Source organism: Diachasmimorpha longicaudata, chromosome 9, assembly GCF_034640455.1.
Source record: "Diachasmimorpha longicaudata isolate KC_UGA_2023 chromosome 9, iyDiaLong2, whole genome shotgun sequence".
Taxonomy (NCBI): Eukaryota; Metazoa; Arthropoda; class Insecta; order Hymenoptera; family Braconidae; genus Diachasmimorpha; species Diachasmimorpha longicaudata.
The window spans coordinates 7,809,739-7,826,721 of NC_087233.1; the positions used below are offsets into that span (position 1 = coordinate 7,809,739).

The 16,983-nt window shown below is 39.2% G+C and overlaps 2 protein-coding genes across 10 annotated transcripts in view; both read left to right on the forward strand.

Annotated features, from left to right (window-relative positions):
* The first annotated feature begins 283 nt into the window (after positions 1 to 283).
* On the forward strand, positions 284 to 7,077 carry LOC135165884 (histone-lysine N-methyltransferase EHMT1). Its single transcript, XM_064127662.1, has 8 exons — positions 284 to 2,087; positions 2,534 to 3,280; positions 3,528 to 3,860; positions 4,056 to 4,748; positions 4,985 to 5,235; positions 5,309 to 5,484; positions 5,975 to 6,793; positions 6,945 to 7,077. The coding sequence occupies exons 1-7, from the start codon at positions 788 to 790 to the stop codon at positions 6,135 to 6,137; spliced, it is 3,663 nt and encodes a 1,220-aa protein (XP_063983732.1). The 5' UTR covers positions 284 to 787; the 3' UTR covers positions 6,138 to 6,793; positions 6,945 to 7,077.
* Positions 7,078 to 7,509: 432 nt separating this feature from the next.
* Positions 7,510 to 16,983, forward strand: part of Cac (cacophony) — an 81,368-nt gene continuing 71,894 nt past the window's right edge. For all 9 annotated transcript variants that reach the window (XM_064127654.1, XM_064127661.1, XM_064127657.1 and 6 more), the window contains exon 1: positions 7,510 to 7,955. The gene's annotated coding sequence lies outside the window, so the exon portion shown is untranslated. The remainder of the gene's footprint in view (positions 7,956 to 16,983) is intronic.

The window sequence follows — 16,983 nt, forward strand, 5'->3', positions numbered from 1 at the left end:
AGAATCTTTTCGTGTCATAGAAAAGATCAAATGGATTTCATAATTGTTTCCCAGAGCATCGCGCTCCACTATTTCAATAGACATTTTACAAAGACTCTCGAGTAATTCGGACAAAAAAAAAATTGTCCGAAAACCTATCACATGGAGCTGCACAGTATAACCCAAGAATTCCTTATCTTTTTGTGTTGCACGCAAAAAGAACTTATCCAATTTACACACGGAAAAAAAATTAACAGGAACAGTTCAAATTTCACAACCTAGAGTCACAAAGTTCCGATAAAATGCTCCAAGTATCCGGTAGTTAAGGAAAAATGAAAAAAAAAAATTGTTCGAACAATTTTCCGTGAAAAATAATGAAGCTTGTATTATTGTCCATAACAACCTATTGAAAATAAAAATTCATCGCTTGGATCGGCCCGTCCCTGAGCAATCAATATGGCCTCCAGCCGTATGCGGGGGACGCATCAGAAGTGAGGTTTATCGTCCAAAAGTGTTTGGAATCTCGTGATAACCGAACAGTAAACAACCCCGCGTGCCGAGAACCGTCCAGGGGGTCCTCACCTATTAAATAACTCTCAAAAACCCCCCTAATTTATTCATAAAGTCTGAAAAACATTGTGCGCAAGAGGCGTTACGCCGAAGAGTGGTCTTGCTGCCTAGGACAAGCCGATCTGGGTCCCAAGTCATCGAGAAAAAGAAGGAAAAAAAAGTGAAAAAAAAAAACCCTCAGCAATATGCCCGGCTGACCTGATCCTGGGGGAGTATATTTTTCAATTCTCGAGACGTCATGTCTCATGATACGATGAAAGAGACTACGGGAAAAATCGAGAGTTGTGGCGAAGAACTCGCCGAAGACGAAGAGATGACGAACTCAGTACCTGATAAATTGAGTATACAGCAGATACTGGAGGGAATGACCAACGAGTTTAATCGGGCTGTAGCCAAGTGCAATGACGACGAGAAGAGTAATGATAAAATCGGCATTGCTGACAGTGAGACTAACGAAGGGAGTACGTCCATGGAAAATGGTGAAGTTGCTGATGATTCAGTTTTAGAAGGGAGGGAGGAGAACAATGAGGCTCCTGAGGAGGTTATGAATGACTCTAAGGAGCCATTCAGGGATAGCAACGAGCCTGGCAAGCAGGAGATACCAAAAAAGGATGGCAATGTTCCGAGAATTGTTCTGACATTCAGAACCATCGATGAAAATACAAACGATGGCAAAAAAACGAAGATTTCGAGTTGTGGCCCTAGTTTGAGTCTTGTTACTGAGGAATTAGTGAACAGTGATCAGATTGGCGGAGTCTCTGTGAAAATTGAACACTCGGATGAAGTGTCTGAAGGTGTTGACAAGTCGGATAATGAAGAGGGGAAGGATGGTGATGAGGTTAAGTGTGATGGGATTGCGGAGAGTGAGGAGAAGAACGTGGCTGTTGAGAGTGATGAAGTGATCAAGGGGGGTGATGACGACGGAAAGAAGGATGAGGAGGAGGTGAAGGCACCTGTCACCAGGAAGAGGAAGTATGCCAGCAGGCAGAGGGCGGTTAGCACTGATTCGCCATGTCCAAAACGATCAGCAAGACGCTCTTGTAAAGAGCAGTTCAGTGTTCTGGAGAGTGCTATGGCAAGAAAGGAGAAGTCATATTACACTGGGGATAACAAGGTTACGAAGAAACCTGTGAAGACCTCGGGGAGATCCAAGAGGCTCAGTGGTGCTAAGGACAGGGCCAAAGCTGATGGTAATTCGAGTCAGGAGTTGATCAGTTCTGCCAATGAGGGAAACAGCAGTCTGGACGAGTCCAAGGAGGCTAGCCCTGTGGATGGGGATGAGGTGGAAACGTCACGTGGGGTTGGGGAGTTCGAGGGTATGCCCAAACTGTCGCCTATAGTCAAGGAGCTGGCCAAACAGGGCAAGGGAGAGATAGGGAAGAGTGATAAACCCTTTTTGAGGCCTGTTGCCGGGAAAAATAGGAGGAATGGGGGGAGGGCAAGAGGTGGGGGTGGAGAAAGGCGGCTTCCTAAGGTTGAGGGGTTTGAGGATGGACCTGATGCTGCTGAGGCTGGAAAGAATAATGATTATCCTGAAGGTATGGCGGATTTTCAAGATGTTTCAGGTTTTTAAAAATTTTCCTTCCACGTTTTGTTGTATTTTCATGAAGTATTTTTTTTGTTGAAGTGTATTACATTGTCTCTCTACCTCTTCAGAGAATGAGGAGACAGTTTTATCAGTCGACAGATATCAAAACTGGTTATATTTTTCCAACGGTAATTACGATGGTTGCTTCAGGGCAGTAGAAGTAAACATTGACTTTTTAACTTACATAAAAAATGGAATTGAGCTTAATAAAACGTTTTTTTAGTTTTATTTTTTTCAGAAAATTGAAAATAAAAAAATTTCTTTTCTTTACTTTTTCAAACTTTCTAAAATTTCCTTAACACGCCAATACTCGATGCTAAATGTATAAAATGCAACGAACTGCTAAACTAATTTTATATAATGCGCTGATAAATGAAACAAAAATAATAATTTCAGAATCCAACGTTCCCACGAAAAGAACTCGTCGCAGTATGGCTCCCAGTCCAAGCCCAGCTGAAGGACAGGCATCAAAGCCAGAATCGACAGCAATACTCAGTGAAACCTATGAGCAATCAATGCTATGCCTCTGCCAAATCAGATCCCAGTTATACGTAACAATAACGGGCTCAGGTGCTCCCCTGTACTGCACAGCAATAGATTCAATTGATAACCGATTAATTGGATGCTGTAACGAGGTAGACAGCAACGACGTCGCAATGAGACGGCCAAGCACCCGTGTGCCTTTCATAATCCTTTGTCGTTCTCATAAAGAGCGCCTTTTGCGTCACAACTGTTGTCCATCATGCGGTCTATTCTGTACCCAGGGGAAATTCATCCAGTGCAACAATGGCCACCAGTACCACATCGATTGCGAAGTATTCGTCAATAAGAAGCCAGTCTGTCCTCATTGTGCCAATGACAGCTCAAATGTTCACGTTCTCATCACAATGTCTGGCAGCAGAAAACCCGTGTACATACCTTCCAGAAAGAAATTCTCGAAGCTACCGTCTGCTAAGATGAGCCTGCCTGGTAAGGGGGACAATACCAAATTGGCAGAACGTCCTCCCAGTCCACTAGTCAGGCCCGGAGACATCAAAATTCCCGAGGCCACTGTTACCTCAGAGAGACCTGAACGTTATACTGTTATGAGTCTCTATCAGGCGGTTAAGAACGGCGATTTGGACAAATTGGTCAATATTCTCAGTGAGTTTTTATTATTTATGATAATTGTAAAATTTTTTTCACATGGGAGGACTATTGCTCATGTTTAATAATTTTTTTTGTGTTCAGTATTTTCTTGAAATTATTGTCATTTTTTTTATATAAAAATGGGGAAACTGTCCAAAATAATTTAGAAAATCAAATCCATTTCCTCAATAGATTATTCAGAATATCAATGGAATGATTTTGTGCGAGAATTTGATGTCAAAGTTTTTTTTTTTAATTCCAGGCTGCGGTTATAATGCAAATCACACATTTCGTGAACACTCTCAACGGACTGGCCTCCACATTGCAGCAGAGCGTGGCCATTTGGGCTGTGTGAACGTCCTAGTGCAGGCTGGAGCCCAACTAGACGTCATGGACAAGCACCAGCTCACGCCCCTCATGCTGGCAGCTACCGAGGGCAAAACTGAAATTGTGAGGTACTTGGTACGAGTTGGGGCTGATGTTACACTGAAGGGGGAGGATGGCATGACTGCTCTTCATCGAGCCGCCAAGTCAGGACATCTAGAGGCCTGTCAAATAATTCTTTCGGAGTGTAAAGTCCCCAAAACACTAGTGGGTAAGATACGACCTCCACTCTATTTCCTTTAATAAAATTAATATCCCCATTATGTAAATCTTTAAAAACATTTGGAATTTCAGGGAGAAAATGAATTCTCATTTCTTTTTTTTCCTTTATAAATTAAATTGAATGTTTTTATTTTTACTGAATGGATTTACTTTTTCAATGACAAATTTCTCTTCTATTAACTAGATTCTGTGGACGACGGTGGCTGGACAAGTCTCATTTGGGCCTGTGAATTTTGTCACATAGACGTGGCACGTTTTTTGATAGAAAAAAAATGTGATCCCCTGATCCGCGATGCCGAGCAAAACATCGCCCTTCACTGGAGTGCGTTCAGTGGTAGTTCAGAAATAACAGAGATGCTTTTAAATGAAGGCTGTGACGTTAATGCTGTGAATGTCCATGGTGATACACCACTCCATATTGCAGCACGACAGGACCAGTATGCAGTCAGTGTACTACTGCTAGCTAGAGGTGCTAAAGTATCCGAAGTTAATGCAGCTGGTGAGACGGCTGTTAATTGTTGTACGAATGATGGAGATACCCTAGCAGCACTCAGATTGAATGCAAGAGTCAATGAATTATCGGAACATTTGTGGGAGAAGACGACGAGAATTTTGACTAATGATATATCCAGGGGAAAGGAAACTAATCCAGTACAGTGTGTCAATGGCTTTGATGCTGAGGACAAACCCACGGATTTTGTTTATGTGACTGAAAATTGCTTTACCAGTAATATACATGTTGATAGGACTATAACGTCACTGCAGTCGTGCAGGTGTGAGGACAATTGTAGCTCGGAAAAGTGTTTGTGCGGCAATATTAGCCTACGATGTTGGTATGACGAGGAGGGGAAACTCATACCAGAGTTCAACTATGCAGGTAAATGACAAAAAGAAATTTCTGTTTTTTAATGGAGATAAGAATTATAGTTTTACAACCGCATTTTAATTAACGTATGAAATTGATAAATTTTTGAATTTTCAAGTACTCGAAAATTTTATCCTTTGAATTAAAAAACAATTTCTATACTGAAATGTTAGTGAAAAAAAATTAATTTATTCACCCCATTTCGTATATTGCCGATAAAATCTATGTGACTGCATTCTCAATTACAGATCCCCCAATGTTATTTGAATGCAATCAGGCCTGTGATTGCAACCGAATCACTTGTAATAATCGCGTTGTTCAGCACGGTTTGACCCAAAGATTCCAATTATTCAGAACGAAGGGAAAGGGCTGGGGTTTAAGGACCCTGAGACCCATTCCCAAAGGTGCTTACGTTTGTGAATACATCGGTGAAATTATTTCCGACTCCGAGGCCGATCATCGTGAGGATGACTCCTATCTCTTCGACCTCGATAACAGAGTGAGTATTTTTTTTTCTCCAACACCAACTGCAATTATTTCTCCTTCAATAACTTCTACTAATTTTTATTCAGGACGGGGAGACCTACTGTATCGACGCAAGGCGATATGGAAATCTAGCGCGCTTCATAAATCATTCCTGCGCCCCAAATTTACTTCCCGTTCGTGTTTTTGTGGAACACCAGGACCTACATTTTCCCAGAATAGCATTTTTTGCTAATCGTGATATTGCAGCTGATGAAGAGCTTGGGTAATTACATACTGGATGCTTTGTTAAGCGGATTAACAATATTATTCACAGCCATCTGCGTTTTGTTGTTTTTCTTTTCGTATCATCTGAGAATGTATTTTCTTTATTTTCGTAGAGTTATCACTGAACTTTATTGACGTTTGGCTTTTTCATTTGGTTCTTCACATTTATAAAATTACTAATAAAGGGTTTTTAACATTTGGAAATTATCCTTATTATGCATGCATCCTCCATTGCACTGAATTAAACAGAATACCTGGATTAGTATTTTTTATTTTTGTGATGACAAATTAAACTTCATAAAATTTTACCGTATCATTTTTCCGATAGTTTCTCAACAAAACTCGTAGCTATTGAATATTAATCCAGGTATCCTTACTGAAAAAACTTCTAGCGACTGTCATGGGGACCCAGAATTCCCGCACCCTATAAACCGATCGAAGTCAAAGTAAATGGAAAAAACATAATTCCTTCTCTTCAATAATTACAGATTTGATTATGGCGAGAAATTCTGGATCATCAAATACAAATCTTTCACATGTACCTGTGGAGCTCTCAACTGCCGATATTCCGAGAAAACCATTCAAGTAACACTAGACAATTACAGAAAAAAAATTCAACAAGAGGAGACTTTAGCTGCCCAAATAGTTTGAATATTATCTCAATTTGCAATTGAATTCAATTTCATTGATCTCATGATTGGAATAAGCACAAGATAATGCAATGAAAAAAAAATTAAAAATGAACAAAAGCCTAATGAGTACAAAATGATCGAGTTAATTGAAGAGTCTTAACAGTTTGCAGCTCAAGAGAATTTATAATTTCAATCCTTGAGACTTTACAAATTCCCAATAGCAAATTAAATTTGTACAGTTTTTTCGCCGTGCATTTTTACTGTTTGATTTTTATTTTTCAGTCATCCAGACCTCGGAATTTTAATGCCACGTTAAAATTCATTTGTCATTATTCAATCGCTTAATCGCCTAGGGAACAAATTTATTTCGATTGTCCATGAATAGTAGTAACTCCAGTGTGTTCAGTCTCTACAGTTACATTGTATTTTTCTGCAGTTGTAGCAATGTTTGCTCATTTTTCAATTGTCGAAAGTATTTTGTAAATGCAACCGGGGGTTAGTTAAATCAAGATGTACACCGTTTTGTACAAATCCATTTTTGTACAATATCATACAAATCGAATAATGAATAAGAAAAATTAGTGATGAAATAGAAAATCTGTAGAATTGAATGATTTCACCCACTCCATTTTGTTATTAACGTCAGGAGCTGCCCGAGGAGTGACGAGGAAATGAGTAAGTAGACAGAGAATTAATTTGCTTTTCGACTTACTTGTCAATTAACAGGGAGACTTTTCTGTCCTTGGGTTTTCAAAATGAAATCGAAGATAATTTTATAAAATTCTGATATCAATAATCGAGGTTTTTTTATTTCTGTTTTTTAAAGGAATGAAATTCCTAGTCACGATGCGCCGGTTAAAACCCGACAAGCTATCGGCAGACTGTACGTTGACATATTCTTGTGACGTCACAACGCAGAAAATCTCAACCGTCCATAACCCGAATTTCCCCTGATTTGTTATAAAAAAAATATATATATATTCAATGGTTTTCCTTCTGCTTGAATATCCTCTCGCCAAAATAAAAAAAAAAGAAAAATGTAGGTAAAATACTGCTTTTATTTAGTGGCCATTTATTTACATTAGCTTGAGTTACTCGGTCCGCAATACCACCTGTGGCCTCCCCAACCCATCGCCAAGAAAAAAATCAGGTCCCTGAAATCATTGCCATTTGCCATTTCTTAGCCGCAGACAATTAACGAAATAATTATTTTCATTTTTCCTCGTCCAGAGGAGCCCAGTGTTGATGTTCATCATGATAAAAGCCTACGTAAACAGCGTAGAAAAACATTCTGCGCAGGGTCGGCAGTGGTATGAGTTGTTTGCGTCGATGGGTTTACGTTTGAAAATTGAATTGAAAGGCGGAACGCCGGCAGTTAGTCTAGCGACCGCGGAGCGCTTACAAGCGCTATGCGTAGCTGCGTAGAGTCGTAGGTGTTTTATTTAATTTGACCGTGAAACAACGCGAATGAATAAAGTCCAGTTTTGTTTGTTAATTGAATGATGAGTTGATTAATTTGTGGTGATTGTGATCATTGGTAATTGGTCATTGCTCATTGTTCATCGTCATTATTGAAAGGGTAATTGGGGGTTTTTATCGTGCTTTCTTTTCTTTTGTTTGGAGCGTCAGTGATTTCGCAATGGCGCTTGGTGCCGTGGGGCCTGAGAAATTGTTATGTGATTGTGAGGTTTATTGAGGTGGTGGTGTGTCGTGATCATCAACGAGAATATAACTGTCAAGAAATCAACCAGGATGGCCAGCTGACGGATACACTCGACGTTAACGAGGAGTTTGTCTGGAAGGACGCTGAGGAAGAGGAGAACAAAGGCAGTGGAAGGTAGGAAATTAATTCTCAACATGTTTTGACCAATTCACGCCATAATATTTGCTGAATCGGATGTAATTTTCAAGTATCGAAAAGAAATCTTGAAAATGGTGGAAAAAATATCTATTTTTACTCAGCGGATCGCGAGATATTCGCGATCGACGATGATTTCCCAGCGCTTGGCTTTCGGAGTGGCGTTGAAAAGACTTTGTATAAAATCTTGAATTATATCGTTTACGACGCCACTTGGAAGGGAATTTTCTATGACCTTTTTGCACGGAACTTTGTGGTCTAGAAAAAAAATTTATCCATTTTTTGGGCTAGAGCCAAAATCTTGCTTTCTGAATACATTTAGGTTTTATAAATTGAGAATTGGAACGTCATTGTCCTTCTTCTCCGAAAGTTGTTGTTTGTCTTCTACACGCGAGGGATTAACATGAGTTTTAATGGAGTCAGTTTAGAATTGGTTAGAGTGCCATCAAGACGTGAATAGACGTTATAGATTCCAAAGTTACAGTATTTGTTTACACTCTTAAGGAAATAGCTCTCAAGGGCTTGTGTTATAAACGATACGGGAAACTTTATGGGTTATCAATGCTTGGATTAAAATTCCCCGGTTTTTCATTTTATTTTTGTATCGTGTCCCGTATTCTCAGTATTGAGAGGAGCGAATGAACTGTGTGAATGAATTGACAAAACAAGAGAAATTAGAGGGGTTTTACACCCAGTGTCATTCAGCCCAGCTTTTGTAGGTTTTTTTTCGATTGTTCCAATGAACTGCGTGACAATTCATTCCAATTTTTTTCATTCTTTTTTGAGTTGATTTTTCGTTTTTAGAGTTCGCGAGCTGGAAAATCGTGGATCAATAACGTCGCCAAGTGTCATTTGATGTAATTCGTAGCAAAAATACGGTGGAATTAATTAATTAAATGTATTGCAGGTGAAGTTTTCAGTTCAAAAAAATTGTACGATTTACTTTGAGCCCTGCGTGGTCGTGAGTGGCCCCAAGAACCATAGCTCTCCACTTGCAATTTTCCTGTTTCTCATTAAACCAGTCAATGGTTTCCACAGCATTGAGCAACTCTTTTTCAACCAACTTTCATTCTGAAACTCTGTCGTTGTATTTTTCAATTTCATCATTTCTACAAATGCCCTGTTTCATACGCTCCACTTTCGAGTACCATATAAATGAGATTTTGTATTCAGCCTGAGCAACATTTTCTTTTTTACAAGAAACAAACCCGAGAATTCCCTGGGGAATTAGAACCGACAAAGGGAGTCCTTTTACCATTAAATGGTGCGTCATATTTTCTACTTCATTCCGTTTAATGTTCATTTGCACTGCCCGTGTAATGAATATTCGAGCGCAATGGGGATATTAAAAACAGGCAGTTCAGCCGCTTCGCAACATAATATCGGCTCTATTTTGTGTTTTTTGATTTATGAGGACGATGGGGGGTGGGGGGGGGGGGCACGGTATGTACTGCAATAATCGTGTGAGGTGAAAAAAAATGTATTCAATTTGACTCGAGGAGAGCTTTCACATGGACTCGATTTATGGGTAATTGTTATTGGGGGGAGTATGGAATATAGACTTGATTTGGAATCCCATTTGTTCAGATAATGCCGCTTTCTTGTCGTTATAAAATCTAATGGAGATTGATATTATTTTTTAGGGGGGTTTTGGAATATTATTCTGACTATCATTTATTTATGGTAATTTCAAGAATTTTGGGTCGATTGAATTTTTCAACTCAATATTTCTTCCTATTTTCTAATTTATTTCGCAAAACGAAATTAAAACGATAAATTCAACCAACGAGAAATCAAAGAATCACCGGCGGCAGCCAATAGTAATTGGAGTAGATATCAAGTCACTAGATCTCGTGGAGCGGCTGAAAATGAGGGTAAGCATCGGTTGTGCTTGCGATCCCTAAGCTCTTCCCCCCTTTCCCCTGAAAATTACATCCGAGGGGAGTTTGACGTTGGGAAGGAGCAGCAATTCGGGAGGGTGAAAGCAAAAAGGCAAGCAATTATGGGGATGGGAGTTGAGGCAATAGCGGTTGCGAGACAGTCATTCTATTTGAAATCACTGAGACATCCAGGAATGTCACGTTTATCAATAAAATTGCATAGATTTTTCTTGAAGTGGCTACATATTTTTTCCTTCGATTATGAACGTTCGAGTAATTTTTCATGTAAAAAAAATTGACCGCCATTTCTTTTTCTTGAATATTTTTTTTCTGCATTCTTATCTTCTCTCGAAGTCTGCAAAATCAATTTTCTCGTTAACTACATCTTATTTAGACTTAATTTGAGAATTTTTTTAAAACAATATCATGTATACATCGGCAAAGAAACGAATGACCGCTATAATAACTGGAATTTTTATTCTTCTACAAAATGTAGGGGAGTGTGACGTTATCTCCAGTATTTTTTATTATATTTCTCCTCCTGAGGTGCTGAATTAATTTATAACACTTTACTGGAACCCTCGAGTGCTCTGCTCCATTCGTAAAATTCGCTAGGTCCAAGTTTTTTCATTTCCAAACATAACACATAAGAGGGGACGTTGAGGGTGAAGAATCATGGGGATTGCCTATTTTCATCATGCCTTGTCATCCAAGAAAATTACACATCTAACCTTTTTTTATTTCGGCAATTTACGCATGATCAACTTAACGGAATTTCTCATTTTCTTTACTAGACAACAACTTGCTAGTTCGGCTTTGAATTGAATTTGAAAAATTCAATTTAAGTGGATATAAAAATAATAATTCAGTGAAAACATTTTCATTACAAGTACAGCATCAATTTATTTAAAAAAATGCTTTATTTATTTTTATATATATATTTTTTTTTTCGGACAATAAATCGTAAAATATCGACCAAAATTATCAGCCGATTAGAGGGTGACTTGTCAACGATTTACGAATAACAATTTAACATCAATATTCGAATGACTCTCTTCACCCCCGGGGGAATGTTCAGGCGTCATATTTTACAGTATTATGATCATTATCCATAATATTGGTCATCATTTTGTAGGCTTATATTATCTTCCCGTTATCGTTAGGCGGCGGTCTCTCGCTCACCAAGGCGATTAAAGCCACGCGACCGTAGGCCCTTTATCGATTCACATAGAGGAGGAGGTTCTCTGGAAATTTTTGTTCTTTTGCAAAAGCTAGCGAAAGCTTGGAACCCCCCTCCCCCTCATAAAAGAGCGAACACTGTTAATTGTCCTTCTCGCTTTTCTTTTTTTTTTTATCAATAAAGTACGCATATATAGAATATTGTGGCCTTCAGTCAAAAGCGATTTTCCTTGCAATAATTAAATCCGCAAATTAATTGTGTGGATCATTTTGTAATCGCCGTTAATGGCAATCGGCAAGTTTGTGTATAATAAAAGAGTAGTTGATCCGGCAGTCCACGCAATGGACGCTCGTGAAGTGCATCAGTAACACGCAATGGAGATTAGTATGTAGAGTTTAATGCGTGACTGGGCACGCACTCCTTGCGAGAAAATTCTCAAGAAGGAGGAGAAAAATTGAAACCCCCCAGGGTTGTGAGTAACGATGGCGTGACGTCGCCGGTACGTCGTCTTGTTCCTTCTTTACGATAAAAGTCAAGGGTTTTTGGATTGTTTTAACGGTGGTATTGAAACAACTGCTGCCGGCTAACTGCCGATTGTCATCTACATCTCGCAGAGTCGTAATCGATAATTCTTGGTGCAGGCCAATTCGGCTGTCATCTGAATTTCGATAACATTGTGACGTATGCCATTGGGATTAATGCCTTGCGATAGAGCTTGTTAGTAGGGCCAGTTTGAGATTTTTAAACGATTAAAAAAAGTTTATGTCTTGTCATATATTGTAAAGTTAACTTCTTACTAAATAATAGGGAGTTATGAAAATTGAATTCCGAAAAATCATCTGCATAAAATTAATTGTCACTCAATGTCAGGTCGCGGCTTTTCCATATTTATTAACTTTAGTAGCGCTGCATGTTGATACTGGTAACCGGTGATGGAATTATGAATCTATTACCCTGGAATGGTTGAATTTCGATCAGCCAGAGCTGTCCAACGATTACGCCCAGTGATTGCCGGTTAACGGCAAAAGTGGCAATTTACTCTCTTAAATTTTCCCCAAAAATGACAATATTTTGGTAATCAATGTAAACTGATGGGAAAATTCATTCATCATCATCATTGAATTGGCATTTACGAGACCAATAGCGAAAGGAATTATCATCGTATCCCTCACTACCAAAATATAGCGTTTATCATTTATTCCTCAATCGACAATTTCTCTTATGACAAAATTCAATTACCCTGTTACTAACAATATCATCAGCTCATGCTATTCAATTCCATTTCGTCCGGAAATGTCAGCTTCCAACGCAAATTTTGCGGTAAACGCAACAAGAGATCCCAGCGTAAATGGTGTCACAGGAACTCTGAGTCGTGTCAAGTTTATGCACGGGATACACGACAGACGTGTTCATCAACACCGGTGAATTCGGTTATCTGTCGAGGCCTTTCGACAGTGCGGGACGAAGGGGCAGTGCGGGATAAGTAATTAAGAGCCGGTATTCTCATTGATCCTTGAACATGTAGTTGGCTTTGGATTTTTTTGCGAGGGATCAATAGGAGATGATGTTTCGGGGCGGAAAATCATTTTGAGGAGCATTTTAAATGATTTACGTGGAATTTTCTCACTTAGTAATTCTTATTGTGATATTATGGCGTCGTTTCTCTTAGTATGTATATTCCTATGAGGAAATAAAACACATAGGGGAAACTATGGCATTAACCATGTGAAACGAGTTCTTTTGATAAACTAATACTCGGTTAAACTCACCACAAATGGGTATTTACCTGAATATATGTATGTCTATCGTACATTTTTACTCCGGTCGAGCCAACGCCTGACTATTCTCTGGCATTTCTACTTCAAACACTTGAATAGGTGTGAATTTTTTTTATTTTCATAGTGTCAACCGTTTGGTAACTTTCAATTCTCCAGAATTTTGTTGTAAAAAATTCAACATTGCGTTATGCTGAATTAAATTATCATATAAAAATTGGCTCGAAAATTTGTCAAGTCAAGGAAATTATATTCTTTAATAATAAAAATTACTCAGTTATCTTAAAACCAACAACATTAATTACAAGAATTACAAATTATGCAAAACCAATTTCAGTCCTTTTATCATCATGTAGTCCCGTCAGAGCGAGGGTGTTCAGTCTTATGGGATATCGTATCCTCGTTCTGAAATATATAACCAATGAAAATTGATCCCCATTCCTATGGGAGAGCCATGACGCGAGGAATTATGGTAAAATCGATTGAAATTGGAAGGTATAGAGATCGAAGTACAGTAAATCGCAATTCGATCCCCTCACCTCACCCTCTGTATCAACATAATCAGAGATATGTACAGATGGTAGTCGTATCTGCTATATCCATTTCGATATCGCACCTTCTCCATAAGTCCTCCAGTCTTAACATTGTAATCAAGTCTTTGATACTAAGAGGACTCGTGGCATACGAAATTAGTTGTCGGTTGAGCCCAGGGGGTGGTAAACCATGGTGAACATATTTTCGTTTTCCATATTTTACCCTCCGGCGCCGAGAAATGAAAACATCTTCTTGAAGGTATGTTTCCAGAAGAGATGAGAGGAATCTTGGGGAGGGGGGGTATGAATTATGAATTTATGAACCCTATTTTCACCCCATTTCCGGTGTTTCGCTTAACTGAGGAAATTCATTATCCCTCACCAAATATAATAATAAAACCTCTCTCCAACCTCACAGACATTAAACCACAATAACGAAGACTCCACTAACGTCAAGGTGGTAAAAATAAAATGTAGGTAAAAAAAAATCTAATCATCCCCTTTGATGAAATCCCGGGCAAAAAATATTATCCCTCTGTAGGGAAGAGGGTGAATCTTGGTGGCATGAAGAATGATAGAAACAGCTACTCGGAGAGACAAGTTGGGCTTAAAATTTACTCTTAGAATCACGGGAAATTGCATATCCTTCGGTTTGGAAAATGATAATTTATGTGGTTTTTAAACATAAATTACGATGTTTTGACACTAATTCGTTTGGAAGTCGGATTGATTTTTCCTATAACCATATATTTTTTAGTGCCGGAGAAAGATTTACAAAATTTGTCCACAATTCAAAAAACCGATCGCTTTAGCAGTCCAATTAAAATTTCCCGTTTGTTGCGCCATCCATCCCCTTCATAATTACAATTCTACATGGAAAAAGGCTACTTCATTAACTCACATCGCGAACCAAGAATAATTCTGGAAATATCATTAATTGCGTATTTCTGGAAACAAGTGGTTGTCGCCAGCCACAAAAAATAAAAATATACCTTTGGGGGGTGGCATTCGTCAGATTGGCGCCACGTACAATTAACATGTGTTATATGAACCGATGAAATCGTCATTTGTGGAGCGAGAGTGAGAGAGAGAGAGACTGGTGTTGGAGCCTCATAAAACCTTGCGCTTGAGGTGTAAGGGGGGTAACCCTGAGAGATCGACACCGCGCGGTATCAGGCGCTATATATAGAGAGGCCGCCCCGGGCCATCGATCGACGGACCCCCTGGGCTGCCTGGGAGAGTGAAGTCCGGATTTCACTCCCTCCTCTCTCTCTCTCTCTCTCTCTATTGCTCCTCCTGGGGTGAGGATGTGGAGTTTTTTGGTGTATGAGGAATGTCTATCCAGCCTCATCGACAGGGGCATTCTCTAATTCGATAAAACTTGAGAACAAAAACCCCACTATTCTAATGTTTTGCCAATTATTTTGCGGTGGAGATTCATCAACCCTGGGCCATATTCAATCCCATGTTTTCGTTCTGTATTTTTTTAGCCACTTTGGTTAAATTTTCCTCGGTATTCAGAAACAATGGAGCCTGTACTCGAGAACTTGTCCTTTCTTTCGCGACGGAGGGTAAAGGAGGGTGAGCTTGGCCAGGAGGCGGAACTAAGTTAGCATGTTTTTTGGATAATTTTTAAAGGAATTTTCTCTCTATGTATATTTGGGGTATGGCAAGCTCATTTTGTCTAAATTTCGCCTGCTTTCTTTTTCTCCATATTTATCGCGTTTGCGTACGACTACGGATAACGGTTATGGGTCTTTATGGGTTTGATGGAATAGTAGAATTTATTGTATCAAGTGAAATTAATTGTAAATCATTCGCTATGAAGAGTATAAAAGGAGCTTGGGGGTGTGAGGACATTTATATCCAAGTCCCCGGAGTTTCTCTCGGTGTGTGTTTTTTTTCGAATTGGGGGTATGAGTGCTGAATGAATGGTTTCGGAGAGTGAAAAATATTATGTTATATCCTTGCTAGAGAGAATAATTCTGTTTCTCCCGGATTTTACCGGTAGTTTGAAGGACAAATGACATTGGGACATGAAAAAGCTTTTGGTCTTTGTTTTCATTGAGGGCGCGAGCTGAATGGTAGCTCAAGGGCTGCTGGGGCTGGAGATCTTGATGTAGGTAGTTATGAGATACTGATATGAGTGATGGGTGATGAGGAGAAAAACCGAAAATGGTAATTAGGAGAGATCCGGTTGATGAATTTTTTTTATTCTTTTTTATTCATGCTTCTATCCTTAAAGGGAAAAAGTATAAACCACAGGTCCTTTTGATCACAGCTATAAATGTTTCCACCTGTTCTCAGTTCTCCATCTTTCATTCTTCTCTCTTTTCGCTTCTGCCAGGTCTGTCTTTGGAAAATAAAATCCACCAAAGAACATTGAACTTTGTTGATAACTTTGTTTTCACCCCAATTATGTATATACAAAATTTTCATTTTTATAAAGGTCTTTTTCTCATAAGAATTTGCTTTGCAATTTGGTTGAGGGGCGAATTTCGTAATCAATGTGATTGTGTTTAGATAGACTCGACCTATCGTGCCTACAGTTGTTTTTTTCTAAAAATCCAGCTGGATACTTAGCTTGACATCCAGATGGGAAGTATCGACTCCATCCTCCTTCCCTTAGGTCTTAATCTTCTCGTCCCCTTCCTCCCAACAGAGCTAGAGCGATGCCTTTCCACTGAAATTTTGTCATGAAGGATCAGTCAAGAACGTGCTCAAGTAGATCTCTCTCCTCCTTCATTTCCCTCCAGCCCCCTTCCATTTTCCTACCGTACTGGAGAATTTTCCCCACCTAAATAGATCTTAGATCTCATCCACACAAGTTTTGGAATGCTACACTCGACTTTTGCGCAGATTTCTGTATATTTTGAGAATCGTGAGAGTCAGTTTGCGCAGACTAACATATCGGGAAAAGTAGTTTTAATTTTATCCAACATTTTTCCATGCGTTATGCGGCTCACTGCTAACATGGGGGTTCTCAACGAGCAAGTTATATTGAAGTAGTGCACGAGCAAATCCAGCTTATTTTTTCTTTTCTCTCGAAAAAAGACCACCCTCCGAGCCGTGTGAATAATGCCTAAGGTTTCTTCCTCCTTCGTAATATCGATGATTTATCTCACTACCGGCGATTTATTTTCCTCGGTCCTACCTTCTGTCTCGCTAAGGGGAAATGATAATACCTTGAAGATTGCGAATTACTCTGTCCTCTTCTTCTGACTCCTGGTGAAAACCTGTAAAGAATCGTCTAGGCGATTCAATCTCATGGTGGAAAAGTTGAAAAATTAGTGTCCTCCAATTGATGAAAACGCCTCTGATGACTGTGTCACTGGAAAGCTTTCACCACCAATTGTGCTGAATCGTACAACCTCATAATTATTATTGATCTTTTGTTATTGAGTTACATGTGCAGAGTCGCTTGGTCTCTCGTTTATGTACTACGCCAGGGTATATGTATGAACTGTCTATGTAGTGCTGGCGTGTTATATGGTTCCTAGTCGAGACACGTTTCCACCTGTTGCCAGAAACCTCGGGAAATCGAAGTTCTCTCTCTGCGAAACGGCTTGTAAACTCACCATTCCTGGGTACATTGATCTGTGGGGCGTATTTGCCGTAAATAACTTGGAATATTGAATT